General features: G+C 50.4%; 1 protein-coding gene across 1 annotated transcript in view; it reads left to right on the top strand.

The window, feature by feature from the left end:
* Positions 1 to 22181, top strand: part of ADAM12 (ADAM metallopeptidase domain 12) — a 347118-nt gene that overhangs the window by 281440 nt on the left and 43497 nt on the right. Inside the window, exons 12-14 of the mRNA XM_042961006.1 lie at positions 5724 to 5901; positions 10279 to 10368; positions 12332 to 12527. Coding sequence (XP_042816940.1) covers positions 5724 to 5901; positions 10279 to 10368; positions 12332 to 12527 — 464 coding nt within the window. The remainder of the gene's footprint in view (positions 1 to 5723; positions 5902 to 10278; positions 10369 to 12331; positions 12528 to 22181) is intronic.

Genomic DNA, 22181 nt, shown 5'->3' with positions numbered 1-22181 from the left:
TGATGTGAGCTTTACCCCAATTTTTTTAATTTTTATTTTTTAATAAATGTATTGTCATATTGGCTTACATACAACACCCAGCGCTCATCCTCGATGACCACAACATCCACATTCCTCACAACATCCAAGTGCCCTCCTCAATGCCCATCACCCATTTTCCCCTCTCCCCCCCAACCCCCATCCACCCTCGGTTTGTTCTACGTATTTAAGAGTCTCTTGTGGTTTGCCTCCCTCCCTCTCTGTAACGATTCCCCCCCCCCACCTTCCTCCATGGTCTTCTGTTAAGTTTCTCAAGATCCACATAGGAGTGAAAACATGATATCTGTCTTTCTCTGCCTGACTTATTTCACTTAGCATAATACCCTCCAGGTCCCTCCACGTTGCTACAAATGGCCAGAGTTCCTTCTTTCTCATTGCCAAGTAGTATTCCATTGTATCTATAAACCACAGCTTCTTTATCCATTTATCAGTTGATGGACATTTAGGCTCTTTCCACAATTTGGCTATTGTTGAAAGTGCTGCTATAAACGTTGGGGTACCTGTGCCCCTATGCGTCAGCACTCCTATATCCCTTGGGTAGATTCCTAGCAGTGCTATTGCTGGGTCAGAGGGGAGATCTATTTGTAATTTTTTGAGGAACCTCCACACTGTTTTCCAGAGCGGCTGCACCAGTTTGCATTCCCACCAACAGTGCAAGAGGGTTCCCGTTTCTCCACATCCTCTCCAGCATCTATAGTCTCCTGATTTGTTCATTTTAGCCACTCTGACCGGTGTGAGGTGGTATCTGAGTGTGGTTTTGATTTGTATTTCCCTGATGAGGAGCGACGTTGAACATCTTTTCATGTGCCTGTTGGCCATCTGGATGTCTTCTTTAGAGAAGCGTCTATTCGTGTTTTCTGCCCATATCTTCACTGGATCATTTGTTTTTCGGGTGTGGAGTTCGGTGTAAAAAGTCACCTGGAGGGCTTGTGAAAACACAGATTACTGGGCCCTACCCCTGAGGTTTTCTGACTCAGTAGGTCTGGGTAGGGCCTGGGCATTTGCATTTCTGGTAAGTTGCAAAGTGATGCTAATGCAGGGGCCACACTCGGGGGACCACTCATCCAGGCATCTGTTGGGTGGGGGGATTTGTCCTCCGTGTTTACATCCGTGCATCAAGGGTTTCTTGATCACTGCCCACGTTCTGGCCATTCGCTACAGGTAGTGCCGCGCTGAACTGACATCAGTAATGACGAAAATGGGGTTTTTAAATGACTGAACTTGGAATCAAAGCTAGCATCTGCCATCCCCTAACTGTACACTCTCGATCCAATCCTTCGTCTTGTTTGCACAACGAGCGTAGCGATACCTGTCTCTCTAGACTGCTTTGAACTTTTTTTTAATTTAAATTCAAGTTAGTTAACATACAGTGTAGTCTTGGCTTCAGGAGTGGAACCCAGGGTTTCATCTCTTGTGTATGACACCAAGTGCTCATCCTGAAAAGTGCCCTCCCTCGTGCCCATCACCCATTTAACCCATCCCCCTTCACCGCCCCCAGCAGCCTTCAGTTTATTCTCTGTATTTAAGAGTCTCTTATGGTTTGACTCCCTCTGTTTCTGTCTTCTTTTTCCTTCCCTTCCCCTATGTTCATCTGTTGAGTTTCTCAAATTCCACAAATCATATGGTATTTATCTTTCTCAGACTGACTTGAATCAACTAGCGTAAGACCCTCTAGTTCCATCCACGTTGTTGCAAATGGCAAGATTTCATTCTTTTTCATCGCCGAGTAATATTCCATTGTATACATTTAAATTTAAAAGCAAAAAAGCATTAAAAAAAAATAGTACTGTGAGAAAGCACCCACCATACCACCTAGCTAGTTCTCAATACATAGTTATTTTTTAAATATGTATCTGTATAGGTCAACTAAATATATACATTATAATTAAACATCATTTATATTTTTATATAATTTCTACGTTATTTGGATGAGTATGCATGGTATATTTTATGCATAGTAAACACGTGTCCATATTTTATTGCTATGGGTGGAGAGGCAGTGTGGGGCATGGGCGTGTCTGGTAGTTCCTTGGGCAAAGGTCGGATGAGGCAACAGTGGGAAGACATATTTGAATCATCTTGGGATCCTCCTCAGAGCTTCGAACGTAACAGATGCTGGAAAGTTGCTTCTTGCCTAAGTAAGTAGATGGGTGACAAGTGAAAGAGTAGTGAACACACTACACAAAAGGTTTAATTCTGTCATCCTAACCTCCTTCAAAGTTAGAAAGGAGGGTGACACTTTCTGGTGACCCCCTTTTACGTGTGACTCCATTGAGGAAACAGCAATCTTAACAATCGCCGTGCTGATCGATCCCGCCCATGGGTTCTTGATGCTGTCCTGGGGAGTAGACTCCGTACGTTGTTCACGGTTCACTGGCATATTTTTTATGCCAATGAACGAACTGTTCTTTGGCTCTTAAGGCAAGACATCAGTGGTTCGCTAGGCAACCAGTGGTTCTTGGGACGTCAAACGTTTGCAAATATGTATAGATCAGGATTGTATTGTAATTAGGAGAGTCTAATATTTGGTGCCATCAGATTTCCTTTTGAGATTTAAAATCCTTTACCATCACTAAATTCTGTTTATTGGAGGAAGGGCCATTGGGTTAGATATGATTTTTTAAAAATTTTTCATGTTTGTTTATTTTTGAGAGAGAGTACAAGTGGGGGAAGGGCAGAGAGTGAGGGAGACACAATCCGAAGGAGGCTCCAGGCTCTGAGCTGTCAGCACAGAGCCCAACGCGAGGCTTGAACCCACCAACTGGGAGATCATGACCTGAGCCGAAGCCAGACGCCCAACCTTGGGACTGAGTCACCCAGGCGCCCCTAGATATAATTTTTAAATATTCTCATTCTTACAACTGACAGGACCTCAGCAGAAGGGAGATGATGAGCATACCTTTGCTTGTCATTCAAAAATAGTTTCCTGAAAAGGGGGAAAATAATAAGAGTTTAGAGTTCTTATGAAAAATGCCTTCAGCCATTATCAGTACCTGGTCCGTGCGGAGCAAAGCTCCCCGCCATTTAATGATACTCCTTGGTAGTCTGCTTAGCATCAGCATGAATTTGGGTGGCCGAGAGGTCTTCTATTTAGCACCTTCCTCTAGACCAGTCCTATCTCTCCATCTACCTTTGAAGCAGCTCTTCCCTCTGCCTGGAATGTTCCTCCTCCAGATGCACCCACAGTGTGGTCCCTCACCTCCTTCAGGTGAGAGCTTCAAATGCCACCCCCACACACACCCAGTGATGTCTTTCTCTACCACCCTTCCTAAAAGTTCAGTTCTTCCCACACACATCCTCTCCTCCTTGCCTGTTTAATTTTTCTCTTTAACATCCCTTTCTAGCACACTTCATTGGCCCCCTTACCTTATGCATTACCCACCTGCCCGGCTGGAATGGAAGCTCCATGATAATCAGGATTTTTCAATGCTTTGTTCACTGCCCCCCCCCCCACCATTTCTAAGAGAAATAGAAATTTACCATCATGCAGGTAACTCTACTTCTGAGAGCATCTAGCAGACACACGAACGCATTTGTGCCAACAAGGATCTGTTCTCCTCTCCCAAACGTTCTGAAGTTTAAGTCCTGGACTTAAACTAATCCCATCCATCTTCTTACTGTCTATCCCTCTTCTTTAGTCTCATCTCTCCAAAGCCCAATATGCATTTGACATTTTGCAAGACAGTGAGACGGGAGGGTCTGGGGCTGGCCTCGGCCCCTAAGCCTTTAGCCTCCGAACACTGGTGGACGTTCCGCCCATTTGTGAAACAGGGTGGTTCATTGATCTTCTCTCAACTAGTGTTGTTCTTGCTCTCAACCCTTCCTGAGCTTCACCGGTGACCCTACTGTCTTTTCTAGTTCACTGTGAAAACATTCTAGAAATCCGTTCCTTTCCAGAATGCAATGATAAGAGTTCATCACAACACCTGGCTGCATAGCACATGAGAACAAGGTTTAGGGTCTGGATCAGGCCCTGAGCTACGTAAGTGTCCTAGGACTGTCAACACAGAAGGAGGTCTGATCCTTTGCCTTGATGAAACGTATTCCGTTGCAAAGAGAACGGCTCTCGATTCCCTACACAACATACCGTTGTCTTGTCAACACAAAGCACTTCTAAATGGATAAAATTAGAATTTTCAGGTGATCATCACTTGAAGCTATTTGGCGTCATTTCGATATCAAGAGTAATCTGTCTGCCAAGGGAGGTTCTAAAGATTTCGAACGGAACTTTGTGACAGCACTGGAAGTAAGCCTTGCTTTATTATTATTACCTCTCCATCCAATGCAAGACATGTGCTTATTCATTGATTTGTAGATTCGAATTCTACTCCAGAGTTAATCACCCGAGATGGATAAAACACATTAGGGGGGGATAAGACGGTGTTACCAGTTTATTCGCAGGAAATGATCCTGATCTCAAAATGTGCCAAATGATATTGAGTGGTGGCTGGTCTGCCACCTTTAGGGATACATCCAGCTTGCATTGGCTTGGCCAGTTGATTAGAGTCCGGTCATAATGTCACCCCATAAACGTCCACATGGAAAGAGGGTGTTCAGGCTCACCGGTCAACAGGCCCTACTTCCTCACTAAATAGCCGAACCTTCTGAGTCTCTGGTGTCCTTGCCCCTCATAACCATCTCTGCCTCAAGATACGCGAAAATGCATCTGAAGAAAGAGTGAGCTATGTGTGTTGAGTAACACTAACTGCTGTAGGAAACAAGCCCCTAATTCTCAGTGGCTTATCATAATAGAGGTGGGTTTCCCACCCAGATGACACTCCGAGGCTCTAAGCTGCCGGTGCCTTCGCTCCCAGCAGGGAGTCAGGACCAGACGCCCCCTCCTAGGACATTGCAATACCCTGAGCTCAGCTGACCGAGGGGAACGAAAGGACCTGAAGAGCCACAGTCCCTTCACCTTCAACCGGAAGCATTCCGCATCAATTCACCTCTGTTCACGTTCCATTGCCGAGAATAAGTCCTCTAGCCCATCCTGGAGCGAGGGGGTGGGGCAGCCCCTCTGGACCATGGAAGGCGGAACATGAACTATGCCGGGAAGGTTGGCCAACTTTGCCACATCCACCGTAGCCCTGGTGTTTTGAGGCAAGAGCAGGGCCCACACTTCCAGTCCCCTGCGTTTTCTTACAGCTCTGCTTTCAGAAGCAGTGATCTGCCCTTCATAGACCCGAATGCCAGCCTCAGCCGGCCCTCACCTACAGTGGGGTTGTGTCCGTGGAACCGAGGAAGTGATACGCACAGTCATTTGTACGTGTCTCTTCCTTGTGCTTTCCAATGAGGACACCGGTGTGCGTTCGTATTACAAGCTGCAGGTCCCAAGGACTCATTTTTTTTTTTTTTTTTTGGTCCTATCGTTTCGTGCAGAACTGTTCATGATTGTCCATCATGAGATGCTGTACAAATTTGTTGATTTGAAAACGGTCAGAAGAGGATTTGTTTTTTGGTAGAGCACTTCTTCCTTGGTAACGTGGGCGCTGTATGGGGATAGATCTCAGGATGTAGCCGAGTGCGCCTCGTTTTATGCCAGGAAATTAAGCCTCGGTTCACTGGGACTAAGGGTGGACATGTGGGCAGCGCTCGTCAGCGAGTCCTGTGAATCTCTGTGCGAGAAAAGGCTCGAGAAGCCACTCTGTGCCTCGACGGCTGACCGTTTCAGCTCTTCTCCTCAGGTTCCCGTTCCCCATGGTGTTCAGCAGCTGCAGCAAGGAGGACCTGGAGGCCAGCCTGGAGAAAGGCATGGGAATGTGCCTCTTCAACCTGCCAGAAGTGAAGCAGTCTTTCGGGGGCCAGAAGTGCGGGAACGGATATGTGGAGCAAGGAGAGGAGTGTGACTGTGGAGGGCCGGAGGTAAGAGACGCCCCCTGGGACCGCCGCCTTGCATCTGTGGCTGGCAAAGGAGTAGGGACTTGGAAGAATTATGCGGCAGAATGAAAGTGCTAGAAACTCACGACGGAAAGTCCTAAACAGGCCCCCCCCTTGGAAAGTCCTAAAGAGCCCCCACCCCACCCCGCCTTGAACAGCTGTGCCAGCCAGGGCGGCCTTCTCTTGAATCTCAGAATAAGTTGTATCACTGGTTTTAAAAAGAAAGCATCTTCTCTATTGAAGGACACGGTCTAGGTGAGGCCAGCTGAGGACAAGAACAATAAATAAAGCATTTAGCTTTGAGTTTAACAGAGAAGAAAGCTTTGGGAATGCTAGCTTCAAATGGCTAATAAGCATCATTTCTTTCTCTTTGCAAAGCGAGCAACCAGAGGGGAATTTGAATAAGCAACATTCATTTTTAACCAAGAGCTCCCACCCAAGTAGAAAAACTGCCTGATGCCTCAGCCTTCTCTGTATGCACAACCCGAGGCTCTGGGCTCCTGCCTCTTTGCTTGTTAGCTTTCAGAAGCAGTAAGCGGAAGCAGGGAACATTTGTATCCAGCAAAGGGCTTATTTAACCCTGTTTTCCAGCCAGTGTCAGGCAAATGTCTTGTTCCTGTAGGGCCCAAGATAAACTTCAGCAACAGAAAAAATTATTTAACAGCCGCTTTTTAATCTCCGAATGATCTTGAGAAAGAAGGAGAAAGAGAGCCCACAGTGAGATCTCTTGGTAAAAACAGGTGTCTCCTGGAAGCTTGGAGGAGGCAGTGTTTAGAATAAATCAAAGCAAGTAGTTTGTATAGCAAGCAGTCTGCATGTGGGATTCCCTCCCCGAGAGCTTATGCAAGCGGAAATGGTAGACGGGTTCAAGGCGGGCTTGGCTAGATTCACAGACAGGCTTGGTGAGGGCTTAGGAAGAGCATGTTTTGGAGGGCTGCTCCAAAAAGGGGATTCTAAGGTGGAAGGAAATGTGCAGAGATCCCGGGATATCTGTCAGATTCCTGTGCTCGTCGGACAGGCAACCGGTTGTAGAACCTTCTTCATATTTGTAATTCCCAAGGCGCTGCGTTTTCCCATACCAGCAGGAACGATCTTGGTCTCAGTCCGGCCAGCTCTGCAAGAACTTCAGGAGTGAATAAGTGCTGGGGGGTGGGGCTAGTAGAGGTGGTCCCATCAAATGTTTGTGCGTCCTTTCCAAATCCGGGATTCAACAGCGATACCAGCACTGTCCACGGCAGCGATAATTTTGCTCACAGTGTGTTGGGGGTGATTGCTGTACGGGAGCCAGTCCTCATGCATGGGGTTATAGAAACTCTTCTGAAGATTAGTGGAGGAAAACTTGAAACTGTCATGGGATGAGGGATACAAAGGGGAGAGTCCTTGGGGACTTTGTTAATTACCTGCAGAAGAAAAACAAAATTAGTATAAATGGCCCGCATTTCTCAGGAGAGGCCATGTGGACTTAAAATGGTTTCTCTTTGATTGGAACTCCTTGTAATTGTTTATTTACTCTAAATAAGTTTGACAGCTCTTCCTAGAGTCACGAACTCTCAGGTGTAGAATGATCATCCGCAGTCATTCGCTCCATATTCCATCACCACCACCATCCGGTCAACGAATGTTTGAGTACCTGAAATTTGCCAGCCACTGATGTCACGGTCCTCAACTTCGCCTCCATCGAGGAGTCATTCAGCTTTGACGGGGTGCTTGCTATCTCTCCAGGCAGGATGTCGTGGCAGGACAGCACTGATTCAGTCAAACTCCTTCCTTATGTAGAGCCATGTTCTGCTTGCATATAGTTCCCAACTGTATGTTTCTGTGGTTGGGTCCTTGTTTCAGAGGATAAGTTCTTGCTATCCGAAGGGACAACTCTCATTCTTTCCATCGACATTTCTTTCAAAGTCTGAGCAATCTTTCAACGTTCTAGGCAAGCCTCTTACCTCGATTTGTAGTTTTTTCGTTTTTGCTTTTCAAATTGTGTCCAAGAGTATAACAACCCATATCCAGTTTCCAAACTGCTTGGACCAAAACTTTTAGTCAGCCCCGGGCTTAATTCACCTGCGCTCTTTAGGCCCCTGCCCAGCGCTCAGGCCCTGGAAATAGTCCTCACGCCTTTGCTTCGTGTTAGCCCGTGCGTTCCCTGGCCCCCAGAGGGACTCAGTGCGTCACCACATCGGGGAGCGAACGGGACCAGAACTTCCCCAGCTCATAACTGGATTCCTCTTCTGTCCCCTTGCTCTCAGAAATAATCACTGTTTTCAGGAGGATGCATTGTAGACTTAATCTCAGTGCATTGTGATTAAGAATTTGTATCTACCGCCCACAACCCAAGAATGACATGGCCTTTGCAGAGAGTTCACTAACGGCTTCATTACTCTTTTTTCTTTGGAGAACTAGCGTTCATTGGCTCTGTTGAACTTTCCTATTGAGTACTAACATAACATATGTATCAACAGATGAAGAATTTGTCTCTTCTGATACATATAGTCCTGCAGAAGGAATAGATTCTGGGTAGTTAAAAAGGCAAGTGATTTCTGGAGCCTTCCGTACAGGGCATTGGATTTACATCAACCATAAGGATATCCTGACAACTCACTCATTCATCCAGCTAACGGGGTTGGGAAAGCAGCCTTATCTCCTTGTTTAAAGTCAATAGAATGACAGTAGCCTGCAAATATCTTTTAAACTTAGTTATCTTTCTCACATTATCAAGCCCCTTTGAAGTCAAAGCCATTCTACTTGGCTGCATTTCCATTTGAACTGCTGCTTATATTTTTTAGTGATTTGGTCGGGGGTGAGGAGGTGGTTCTTAAAGAATCTTAGGACCTAGTTTTCAGATGGCTGATTTAACGGAGACGCTCAAGGAAATGTGTAATTTGGTTAGTATGTCGTTAGTAGAGCCATTTAGACCACAGTGAACATGACAACACTGCTGTGTATTTGACGGCACTGATCAGGAACGCAATCGATCAGTGGACTCCTTTTAAAAACAAAGCAAGTTCCTAAACTTATATAAGTCCATGAGTTAGAAACCCTTCCTGTCATCAAAGTTACAGCCATGACTTCTGGTTGGCACTTTGTCTTACTGTATATGTTATACGCTCCGGATGTTTATAAGGTCCTTGAGCAAATTTAAAATTTCATAACTTTGGATGGATGTATAATGGGAGCAAGTCGTAAACACCAAATGAGAGCATGATTCATAGAGTCTCACACAGGACACAGTTCAGAGATCCAGGATCGTCCTAAATCTTCTGGATTATCCACAAAATTTTATTCATTGCGTTTGTAATACTGATGATAACTTCATTAACAGAACATGGTTTTCAGGAGTAAAATATTATACTATTAAAATACTACATGATTGGTTTCACTCTAATGGTATATATCTTCTTCTGCTCATGTCACATCCTAAATAAAAGGGCATTAGTTAATACTAAAAGGACATTAATTAATTAATTAACACGAGTTAATACTAATGACCCCATGAACTCTTCTTTCGGATAATTCATTTTCTTCTAACATGTGTAAACTCTAGGTTATTGGGATGTTCTAAAGTACAAGGACTTCATAAATGCAGTAGGTAATATGTATGGACGTTTTGTGGAGAGCCGAGCAAAGGTGCCCATCCCTTGTAGGGCTTTTGTTAGAAGAACGTGGGCACTTGTGAAGAACAACTTAACAGAGGAGGTCATTTTCTGTCCTTTCAGAGAGAGCAGTCCATCTAATATGTGATCTCTCTGTTGAAATCCCTTGCAAATCCATGGGCACATCCCACAGACCTCCTTTCCGGCCTCTTGGTCATTCTGATGTGCGTTTCGGACCTGAGAGGTGCCTTGTCCGGGTGAGACAGCCACCTGTGCTGAGCAAGAGTCTTGGCTACCACATTGGGCTGGAGGGCGGGGAACTGTGGTTCCACGATTGATTGGACCCCATTCCCTGCCGGCATGCTCCAGATTAAAAGGGTCAGTATTTGAAGAGTTGAGTTTGTACATGCCTATGTATATTTTTAAAGTGAGTTCAGAGTGTTCCGGCGATCCCGAGACCGTTCACTACAATAAGACCTGCGTGAATCATGAATCAGAGGCCTCCCCACAGACCCGCAGCCACAGCCCACTTGACTGGATCGGGCAGCCCGCCTTCCTATGCACGCTCCCCTTACCCTCTGTGAAAGGCACGGAATGAGTGCTGTTCACTCTTCCCAGGGATTCACAGACCTTGGCAAGCTTCACAGAAGCTTGGCTTTGCTAGATGTGAAAATAATCTCAGGCCGGTTTTCAGCTCCTTCCCTTTATGGCCCGGGCCTTCCATGAGTACTTGCCCCACGAGACCCTGTCAAACGAGTCCCGCTCTCCTCCCCAGGAATGTACGAACGTCTGCTGCAATGCCACCACCTGTACCCTGAAGCCGGACGCTGTGTGCGCACACGGGCTGTGCTGTGAAGACTGTCGGGTGAGCTCTCTCGGCCCCGAGGCCACCCCGGGGTTCAGGTGCTTCCACAATGACACAGGACGAGCGAGGCAACAGGATGGCTTCCCGGCCCCTCTACCGTGAAAACCGTAACTCCTCACCATGCAAGCTGGTGTCCCCCACTGTTGTCCAGTCTTCGTGTGAAATGCACACTTTATTTATGTATCTGTTTTTTTTTTTTTTTTTTTGAGAGAGAGAGGAAGAGAAAGCACGAGCAGGGGAGGGGCACAGAGAGAGGGAGACAGAATCCCAAGCAGGTTCTGCAGTGTCAGCGCAGAGCCCGACTCGGGGCTCGAACTCACCAACTGTGCCATCACGACCTGAGCCGGAACCAAGAGTCAGATGCTTAGCCCACTGAGCCTCCCAGGCGCCCCCTCCAATCTTCGTGTGAAATGCACACTTGAATGCTAAGTCATCGGTGATCAGTCATTTATTTACGGGTTGGAAAGGAATTGTTCCCCAAAGCTCTGGCTCACTGTGACACACTCCAGTTGTGCTGCTGGACGGTGGTAAGATGCATGGTCCTCTTACCATGATGGGAGCAGCTAGAGAGAGAGTCTCCACCCCGGTCACTCAGTCTCCGCTCTATCCCAAGAACATCTACCTGCCGGGCTGAGAAGCCACGCGGGTCGTTCCAGGGAATATACGTAACCACCTTGATCTTGATGTCCTCCCAACACAAGGATTGGCCCACCCAGCCCGAACAGTGACGGCCCTTTGATACTTTGGTCATTGCTGCTGCCATGACAGATTGCCATTTGTTTGGGCAATTCCATTGTTTGTCTCGTCATTCAGAGCTGAGATCTGACTGAGGAGAAGCCTGAGCTTTTGATTCAAAGGTTCCAAGGGTAGACTTACTTTCTTTTTCAATTAAGCGATTGATCTTGGCATTCGGCTCGCAGGAAACTCCCTCTCTGCTCCCCACCCAGCCCCGTGATTCAGAAGTGCATTACAGCATCTTACGTTCAGCCTAAAATATCCATCCTCCCTTTCTCTCCGTGATTAACTTCTGGGGGACGTTCAAGGAAGTGACACCACCACCACCCCCACCCCGGGCACACAGCCGCTGGCCATGGAAGGGGGCGGGCGGGGGTGGGGCAGGTCGCTGGCCGTGTAGCCCCTGACAAGCCACTCTGAGCCTCGGTTTCTTCAACCACAGAAAGGTGAGGCATCGGCCGATGGTTCCTAACATCTTTTACGGCTCCCTTGCTTCACTTCCGCCCCGTGAAGTCCTACAGACAGGTTTCCAAGTCCATGATTTGATGACAAAGTGAAATACAATTGTCACCGAGCCCTTGGAATGATTTTTGTCCTCTTGGCCACAAGTGCTAACACTGTAAGAGCAAACCTCATCTTAAAACACGTGGCGACTAGAGATCTTCAGAATTAAGGAGCCCATCGACCGGTACTCCCTGCCCATGCCTCCTTTGAGGTGACAGGTGCCACCAACCAGCCTGTCTCCTCATCAGAAGACCCTAATGTCGCATGAAATTAAAAACAGGCAGCTCTTGGGGCTCCTGGGTGGCTCAGTTGGTTAAGCGTCCAACTTCAGCACAGGTCACCATCTCATGGCTCATGAGTTCGAGCCCCGCGTCGGGCTCTGTGTTGACAGCTCAGAGCCTGGAGCCTCCTTCAGATTCTGTGTCTCCCTCTCTGCCCCACCCTTGCTCACGCTCTCTCAAAAATACATAAACGTTAAAAACTGAAAAAAAAAAGAGGCAGCTCTTGATTGCCCCCCTCCCTAGTGGAAAGGTAAACCCCAGAGCCCAGAGCAAGATTCTGTGTATTTAACGACTGTCCGTGTCTCTCTCTTCCCTTGGGATCCTCGCCCCTTGATGTGAGGCTTCGGGAGGATGGCCCGGCCCCGGCTCCGGCCCAGGAGCGCTGCCGGGAAGCCGCTTCCCTTTCCTGCGGCGCACGGGCCATAAACAGCCTCTCCTTCCAGCTGAAGCCTGCGGGAACGGCATGCAGGGACTCCAGCAATTCCTGTGACCTCCCCGAGTTCTGCACGGGGGCCAGCCCCCAGTGCCCGGCCAACGTGTACCTGCACGACGGGCACCCGTGTCAGGGCGTCGACGGCTACTGCTACAACGGCATCTGTCAGACCCACGAGCAGCAGTGCGTCACGCTCTGGGGACCAGGTATGTGGCCGCCCCTGGGTGGGCGCGGAGCCGTGGGGCTTGGGGAGCTCGCTCGGTTCCCGTAAGCGTCGCTGCCGCTGCGCCGTCTGCAAAGCTTCCCTCCCTTCAGCTGGAGCGATTGGCTCCCTGGAAGACCCGGGGCCGTGCCGGGCGCTGGGCGCGCCGAAAGGGGCACTGCCCGGAGCGCGGCCCACTGAGAGATGTGTGAACACCTGCTGTGCGCCCTGTGGGGCGATGGGGAGGACCAGCCGTGACCCCTGCCCTCAGATGGCTTAACAGTCGTTGGGCAGACAGATAGAACTTCCTACCCGCTCTGATCACGTAAGTGCTTCTTGGTGCTCGGGCAAGAGAAAGTCCTGGCGGACTCGCCACGTGAGGAGCCTGTGACCAGGAAGGACAAGGAGGGGTCACTCCTGACGCAGGGAGCAGCGAGCTGGCGTGTGGAAAGGGCCGCCAGGGCGGGAGGCCGGGACCCCGGGGTGCAGAGGAAGAACGTGGAGGCAGGTGTTGGAGAGCCTTGTGAGGCAGCCGGGTTCTAAAAGCAGAGTGGCGGACGTGTGCGTTCCCGAAAAAGGCACCCAGACGGGCAGGTGGCCAGGAAGCAGCTGCCGGGGCAGTTAGGGGCTGTCCACTCCCTGCTTCCTGTGTGCAGGATGCTGGGCCAGATGTTCCGTATGACTCGTCCCTTCCAGCCCTCCGACAGGAGAGAGGTAGGGGAAATGACTACGGTTCAGAGAAGGTGCGGCTCGAATTCAGAGACCGGAAGTCAGCTTCCTGATGGCGTAAGGCTGGGATTGGCGCCCAGGCCCACGGACCCAAGAGCCATACGTAATGCACGCTGTGCGGCTGTGCCCAAGAGCCAGGCCTAGAACAAAACTTCCACGGAAGCTCCGCGGTGGAGCGGATGCTGGGACGCCACAGGAGGAAGAATCGGGCCCCTGGACGCGGCTCTCTGTTGGCCCATCTTCTGGGGCCGGGGGTCCAGGGCCCCCGTGGGGCAGCCGGGACCCCGAGGACTCCTCACCCCAGCGTTTGCTGCCTCTGCCCCCCCACTCCGGGATTCCAGCAGCGAATCCAGTCCCCCAGAGAGCACTTTCCAAGAGTGCGGCCCCCGTCCCGTCTTGTCCTTCTCCCTCCTCCCCGCCGCCTGCGGAGGTGACCTCACTGCTGGCCGGGGACACCAGCTGTGGCACGGCCACCGTGGTCAGCCAGGCAGAGAGCCAGGCAAGCTCTAGAGGAAGGGAAATCCGATACTGGGTCTTTGTCAGACTTTCGTGTGTGAGGTTTCGGTTTCAGGGATGATGAGGGCAGTCAGCGAGGACAGAAAATGGTGACCGGTCATCAAAGCTCGGGTGTTCAGCGGGGTGTGAAAGCAGTGGCCAAGCAGGGAGAGCAAGGACCGGTGTTTCTGAGGATTGGGTCCCGTCGTCGAGCCCGTGGCCCCACCAGCCGAAGATGGCCCTCTGTACTTGGACGGCCCTGAGGGGCAAGAAGGAGTGGCGTGGTGCAGCCGGGGGCTGGTGCAGCCCGTTCGCCATGTCTGGGAGGAGCTCTCCTGGGGCTCCTCAGGCTCTGCGAGTCCACTCGGGCACAAAGCGGGAGGCCCTCAAAATACACGCGTCAGGGGCGCCTGGGTGGCTCGTCGGTTGAGCGGCCGACTTCGGCTCAGGTCACGATCTCACGGTCCGTGAGTTCGAGCCCCGCGTCGGGCTCTGTGCTGACGGCTCAGAGCCTGGAGCCTGCTTCAGATTCTGTGTCTCCCTCTCTCTCTGCCCCTCCCCTGTTCATGCTCTGTCTCTCTCTGTCTCAAAAATAAATAAACGTTTAAAAAAAATTAAAAAAAAAAAAAAATACACGCGTCAGATGCCCGGCTGGGCTCTGAGCGGGTCAGTGACTTCAGACACCTTTCAGTCAAGCGAGGTCACTTTGGGACAGCGGCTACCACTGCAGGCCACATCCTCGTGGCCTGAAGCATCCCTGGTGGCCGCTCCTCCCCAGCCTTTCTCCGGACTCAGCAGTCTCCCCGCTTCTCGAGTTACAGGGGGAGTCAGGACGCTCCCTTCCAAAACGGCCTTCTGTGGCCAGAGCACACACAGCACTTGGAGCCTTCGGAGTCCAATGTGCTCTCCGGTGTCCCGCTGTATTGCAGCGTCTGGCCCCGTTTCCAAAGTGAGGTCAGCTTGAACTCCGCGGCTCTCTCTGAGCCATCGCCACCGTGTGACTCAGCTGGCTGCGCGCCTTAGATTCCTGGTGACCGAGGCGGGTATTTATCTCATCGGATCAGGCCTTCTCAAGCTGCCTGACCAGAGAGAGAGAAAGAGAGAGAGCCAGACAGGCAGGCAAACCGACAGCCTGACTCACGGACTGAGCTTTTCAAAAGCGAGAGCAGTAGGAAGTTCCCTCCTGAGACTTCTCAGCATCCTCGTGGCTGACGGTGAGGCTGGCAGCCTGGCGGCCCCGGGGACCCGCACCAGCTCCTGAGGAGGGCAGCTCCCCTGGAGCTCCTCGCTCCCTCCCCTCTCCCCTGCCGCCCCCCTGAGGGCTGAGGAGGCCTGTGCCGGGGCGGTGGCGCGGTCGCCGTGAGAGGGTCAGTGCACATGGACCGAGCCTTCCTGGCGTCAGGGAGCCTCAGCGTTCCTGGAAATGACAAGCTTGGGGACCCGCCTCAGGCTCGGGGCTTCAGGGGTTCAGTGCACTCCAGCCAACTCCTTCTCTGGACTTCAGGTCGCTGCACCAACTTCCTCAGGAGGGCGGAGGACGTGCGTGCCAGAACCAGCGGGGGCCCTCCACACCGGGGACCTTCTCAGAAGGGCCTCTGACCGCCTCCTGGGTAAACGCAGAGGGTTCCTTCCCTTCCCTGGCAGTGCAGCTGTCTTGTGGTCTAGTTCAAGGGCGCTGTATGAGTTTCCTGCGGCTGCTGTAACAAATGACCACAAATTTAGCGGCTTACGACGACACAGATCTGTCGTCTTCTGGCCCTGCGAGTTGGAAACCCTAAAACCGAGATGTTGGCAGGGCGACGTTACTTCTGCAGGCCGTAGGGGAGAGCGTATCCCTGCGCCTCCGCCAGCTTCCCGAGGCCCCCGCGTTCCTTGGCCCGTGGCCCCTCCTTCATCTTCGAGGGCGGCGGCACGAATCTTCCAGGCTCTGTCTCTCTCTGGCTTCTCCTTCCTCGCTCACAGCTTCTCCGAGTCTGACCCTCCTGCCTCCCTCTTACAAGGGCCCCATGATTACGTTGCACCTATTCAGACCATTCAGGAGACTCCCCACCCCCAAATCCTTAATCACATCTTCCAAGTCCCTTTGCCACGTAAGGTCACATATTCACGGGTTCCGAGGATTAGAGGGCAGGCCCCTTTGGGGGGCCCTTTTTCTGCCTGCCACAGGTGCTAAACAGACCCCTTACTAGCCAGGTGACCTTCGACAGGTCTACTCAAACTTTGTGCCTCGTCCGTAACACGGGGCTTGTCAGATGCCTACCCTGTGGGTATGTCGTCATCCTCTAACCCGGCCTGTTACCCATCATGTGTAAGGTGTCCCATGCAGTAGCATGCTAGATGCGTGGCTCCTAGGAAGTCCGAACTCTGCAAATAAGATGGGATTGAGCTCACAGGACGCTCACGGACTAGTGAGCAAGATTCTCTGAGTGCCGTGATGTGGTGAGGCATGGTCAAGAGAGGGCTCAACCCGGAGTGTGGTATGGAGCCAACCAGGAAGGCGTCCTAGATGCGGTTGCCTTGGAGAAGTCGTTCGGCAGGGGTGGGAGGGGAAGGGTATTTCCTGCATACGAAACAGCGACGGTCAAGGTGCAAAGGGGCCACCCCAGGGAACTTCAGGCAGCCCTGCTTGTCCAGAGCTTGGTCTGTGACCTGGAGAGCAGAGATCCTCGTTTCTCACCCCGTCCTCTCATTTATTAAACATTCATCAACGTCCTGCTAGTCTAAGATGCTGACTCAAGAGCCCGAGTCTGCCAGAGTGACGTACTTCCCACAGTCCCTCTGCACTATCTCCTGGACCCGGAGTGGAGTCGGGGTGTGACCGTCACAATCCCGGGGCGGGGGTGACTTCCTCAGCCAGGCCCCTGGCCAACTAGAGGGACCGGGCTGGGAACATTCTAATGCCGTGTTACAGTGGCTGGTTTGAATCAGCTTTTCACCATTCAGAAGAGTAAAACTTACTGTCAGGGACACATTTGCCGTATCTCGTTTCACCATGATTAGCAAATGCCTGGGGAGCTGAAGCATATTTGCATTAGGGTCATTTTAGGCTCCCCACGAGCCCCAGTAGCCCAGAGCTCCAGGATTCATTGAGCGTCTACTCCTGGCCTGTGCCACGCGTACCCCAGTGACCCAACTGAACTGTGGAGCCATCCGGAAGTGTCCATTTATGCTCAGGAGGTCCATTACCCTCCAGACCTGGCTACCCAAACGCTGACCGGAGAAAGCCCTGCCTTCCAGCTAACTATTCCCTTTTGAAATGGACGTTTCTCAATCCAGCATCATATTTCAATAAATTCATCCTGCTTCCAAATCTTTCTGCAAATAGAATGACAGAAAATTCAAAACATATGCCTCCAAACCCCAACTAGCAAAGTAAGATACTTTTCTTCTTCTGTTTTTTTTTTTTTTTAGGTTTATTTATTTATTTTGAGAGAGACAGAGTGCAAGATGGGGGAGGGGCAGAGAGAGAGAGAGAGGGGCAGAGAGAGAGAACCCCAGGCAGCATTCGAACAGTCATCGCAGAGCCCGATGTGGGCCTCAATGCCGGGCTCGAACTCCCCCACCGTGAGGTCATGACCTGAGCCGAGGTCAGATGCTTAACGGACCGAGCCACCCAGGTGCCCCCAATGTAAGATACTTCTAGAATACCTTTTGGGGTTTTTGTTCATTTGTCTCCTTTCCTAATTAATGTCGGTAATGTTCTCGTTGGCGAGGAGCTTAAATTCTTCCCTGTCCCCAATTTTTCTTCCACAAATGTTACATCTCAAGACTTTATATGTTGGTGTCAAACACAGAAATGTTATCTGCAGTTCAAACTGTAACTTGTATTTAGCTCACTTAGTCCAGTTTGGACTTAATAACCACAAAGATTTTCTGTCAATGTGAGATGACCTTTATTCCTTCTGAAATAAGCTGGGTATTTTTCTTCGGGCAGAAAATTCACTTTTGCCAGTGTTGTCTATCTGAACCATGGTGACTGAAAGCGTGACTTGGAAATTAATCTTACAGATAACTGCACGTCGAGAGCCACAAACAATTTGCATCAGGGGAGTCCTGAAATACGTTCGTTTTATCTATTTTATCACTCACCAGAAAATAGCGTCGCTTGATTTATGCAGTGTGAGCTGGCCAGACGATTTTTATGGGCTGGTAGATATTCAGTGTTTATCTGCAAGGCTGGTTTAAATGAGTTTGCGTTATGATGATACACCTGGAGCGGAACATTTGCTAATCGTCTACCACTCTGGTGACGAGCAACGGGAAGCGAGAGACGCTCTTGCCAAGAGTCCTATCGTCCAAGAGTCGGGAAGGTCTCCCTTCTGTCCCGCTGCGTGAGAAAGCAATGATAAGATTTGTTCGTTTGGGCTCCATTTTCCGTTGAACGCAAAGGTCAATTTGGAGAAGAGAGAGGGAGAAATACGAGGAGACCAACAGGACCTTCAGTTGCTTATAAGAGTGCCTTTGTCTCTGGGTGGAGCAGTGAGCATCAGGGGGCTGGGACAGTTAGTGACAGGGAGGGAGGAGCCCATCCGCCCAAATGGCAGAAGATCATTTGCGTAATAAAGTCATTTTAAGGAAGAGATTAGATCAAGTAAATTGTGGGCTTAATGCAAGATGTCATCATCTCCTTTCAACAGGCATAATGACAGTCAAACTTCCAAACTACAATCCCAAATATAAGTTTTATCACTCTGAAGATAAGACTGGTAATTAAAACCCATCACTTTCTGTGTCATTGTAAACTACCAGCGTGATGTCAGAATTCCCTCTGAAAGGCTAAATTTTATCTCTTGATAATGGCAGAACCTCTAAGTGTTCCATTGTTAAGAATCCAAAGGCTGTAGATGGATGTGATAGAGTGGCGATAAGAAAACGGTTGTCATTTTGCTTCTCAAGAGACAGACGTGAAGTCTCTTCGTGAAAATGGGAAGACAGATATTTTTAAGCGTGGCAACTTTGAACCCAAACCTGTGCCTTTATAACCTCTTACCAGTGGGTAGAAGTCATTTGCACTTTTGAAATTATTGACCATTGTGGCTCTGAGAGAAATGCCGGACGGCCACTTGCACACAAAAGCCACGAGAGTCACTTGGGTGAGTCCTGGTCCGCTGTCGGAACTGGTCTCTGCTGGGTCTGCACACAGCCAGGGCGCGCGGGATGTTGCCTCTGGGGTTTGGGTCTTCTACTCTGCTGCTTTTAATGTTTTCTTTTAATGCAAGAGCTGTATCTGTTCCCAAGGTCAGCCCTGAGCCCCCTTTCCGGTTTTCCCGCCGATAAGGTTTCTTACTTCGCCTGTATTTGTAAAATGTCTGTCTTTTGATGACCTTAGATCTTCTTTCCCCGTCCGACCGCACAGTAATACTTCCTTTGATGTAAATGAGTAAGTGAAAATCCAGAGTCACAGTAAAGATAAGCCAGGAGACCGCATCCGTTTACCCGAGATGCCTTGTTCGGCAGAAATCATAATTGACTTCCTCTGGGGAAGGCAGTTGAGACACGATGTGCCTTCCCCAGATTGCTTTCCCTGTGGCTCTGCACTCCTTCTTGGCACGCACCTGCTCTGTGCGGGCCTGAGGCACTGTCCCTGTCTGCTGGGTTTTTACAGTGGGAGGAAGGAGCCTTGGGACATCACAGGAGGCAAGAGAGCAAGCGTGGCGAATGCAAGGAGGGGAAGCCCCCACAGCACGGTCGAGAGAAGGAGGGCCGGGTCCAGCCTCACGGGAAGGTGGTGGTGGGAGAAGGCCTGGAAGGACACAGTCAGCAATGCGAAGGAACACAGCAGCCCAGGACCCTTCTCCAACGGGCTCCAGCAGGCAGGTTCCAAGGAAAACGCTGATTTACTTGGCTTTGGTCCATCATCCATCATTGACCCATCTTCCGACGTGTGGGACGGAGCACTGTGGCCGGACTGGAGTCTCCTCCCGTGCTGTGGGCACAGGCTCTCCCACGCTGGAGAGATTCCTCCCCAGGAGGGGTTTGGCCCCAGTGCAGCGGGCTGTGCTGGAAGGGGCGGTGCCGAGCAGTGCCCCGCCTCCAGCCGGAAGCTTGCCGGCCCCCGGAGGCGGCACAGAACCCCGCGCGGCCCCGCCTACAGCCTGAAATGGCAGGTGGGGCGGCGGCCGGGCATGTTATGATCTGAATCCGGTCCCAGCTGCTTTTGTACTTCTAAAATAAGTTTCGGTCATTTTAAACCTCTTGGCCTTTAAACCTCCGTGTTTCTCGTGCCACGATTTCTCATCCCAACGTAGAGACCCCAGGGCAGGAAAGACCAGCCCAACTGGATGAGAACAAGCGTCGCTTTTGTTTCCGTTTTTGTTTTTTTAAGTTTGTTTCATGGATTTATTTTGAGAGAGGGCTAGAGAGAGAGCAAGCAGGGGAAGGGCAGAGAGAGAATCCCAAGCAGGCTCCACGCTGTCCGCACAAAGCCCGATACGGAGCTGGAACCCACCAACCGTGAGATGGTGACCTGAGCCGAAATCAAGAGTCAGACCCTTAACCGACTGAGCCACCCAGGCGCCCCAAGAACAAGCACTGGAAGCAGGGTTCTGCCCCATCCTCCAGGCACCATGTCCCCACCCAAATTAAAACAGCCATTTCTGAGCATTGACGAAAGCTGTCAGCCCCTAAGTGCTTGAGGATGGAGAATGCCAAAGATCTCATCCGTGGAGGTTGACCAAGAAGTACACATGATCATGTGCTTTCTATTGATTCTCTAGATAAACAGATGAAGAAGCCCCGTGACAAGGGATTGAGTATGGGTTCTGGTCTTTGATGTCACAGAGAGAGATCCGTCCCATCCCCAAGTTCACGTAGCTGATGAAAGCATGACCTAATTTTCTTCCAAATGTGAGTTTTCTTTGCCACATTGTAGCAAGCCATGTCACTGACATGTCCCGGTGATGATACACCAGTGGTAAAGTGTGACATGGCATTTCTTGCTCCCTCAAGTTCTGGGTGAGAACTAAAATGAGTAAGTCTTGGATCTAGACCGTTATTGGTTTCCTGGGAAAAACGGAAAGTTAACTTTTAGAAAGCTGCATTTTTCAAGCCACTGGGCAGATTAATACCAGAGTAGAGCAAGCCCTACCCAGCTTTGCTTCTTTATGGACTGACTTCTGCCTGCAGCAGTTTTCAAGTTATCAGAGTCAGGGATTTTCATTTCTTTTCCTGAGTCAGTAGAGATTCAGCAAAGAGACATAAAAATGTTTACCGACTTTCTCTCCACTGCCCCCTTCTTGGAGGAAGACCCCCGCCCCAACTGGTGTGCTCAGACTCAAGGGCATGTCACCCAACTCCGTTCATTACCGTTACCTGAGAATAAGCACGGGTGGCCAGTGTCACAGCCTGTCAAGTTATTCCCTGAAAAAGATTTGGTGGAGATGCAGCCAAGCCTGAGGATGGACAGATTACAGGAGTCATCTGGTGGTTCTGGAGAGAAAGGAACCGCAGGGAGAGGAGTGTGTTGCCAGTTAGGTGGTTTCTAAGAGGGAGATTGCAGCTGAATAGAAGGACCGTGGGCTTCGGCATTGGATCCGTGAGTCAAGTCCAGCTTTACCACCTCCCCAACATTATCATCTTCAGCAAGTTGAGCCTTGGTGTTTGAATCGGTGAAGCGGGGTCCGTAGACCTTACAGGGGTGGCTGTAAGGATTAAAGATCCTGCGTGCCGGACCCAGCACGATACCCAATAGTGGGGGTACTCAACCGATGGTATGTTGGTGATCTAAAATACGTTCATTCATTTAAAATGTGTGTGCTGGTTGGTTTAAGGGCGAGGGAAGGAATTACAGGGAAGATGACCTTGGTTCCCAGAGTATAAAAATGACTCAGACCCAAATGTCTGTACTTGAGATCTCCTACTACCTCTTTCAAGATGGTGCTTAGTGCCTGTGCGGTGAGATGACGCTCTAGGGGCTCACCCAGCGCAGGCTGGGAGGGCGCCCAGAACGACCACGGGATGTGGAGCCATGGGGAGCTTCACTCCCTGAAATGAGTCGGGAGGGGAGAGGTGTAGGGAAGTTGAAGTCCTTGAGCTGCGACTAGAGTTGTTATTTAATATACAGAGTATGTACAAAACTTCCCAGTGTTTCAGATTCGGAGAGTCTCTTCCCCCTCATGTCCCAAGGTAGGTTCAGAAATTACTTATCCTGTCATTCGACACTTTTCATTGGTTTCCTCTGATGTGCGAGGCACTGGGGACAATCCTCGGTGAAGGAGACAGATGTCAAGTCCCTGTTGATAGAACCATGAACTAGTGCAAGTAAAGTAGGTGTTGCAAACCTGGCCAGGCACGAGGAGCTCTCTTTCTCCCTCACCCATTCTCCCACTCTTAATGTCCAGGAGCCAGACTTCCCCTTCCCCGTGATCGATGGCTGTCCTTATTATAATTCAGTTTGACTGAGAGCCTGCCGTGTGTTGGGGCCTCACTGAGTCTC

This window comes from Panthera tigris, chromosome D2 (assembly GCF_018350195.1).
Source record: "Panthera tigris isolate Pti1 chromosome D2, P.tigris_Pti1_mat1.1, whole genome shotgun sequence".
NCBI classification, from domain to species: Eukaryota; Metazoa; Chordata; class Mammalia; order Carnivora; family Felidae; genus Panthera; species Panthera tigris.
This window is presented reverse-complemented; position numbering and strand designations above follow the sequence as displayed.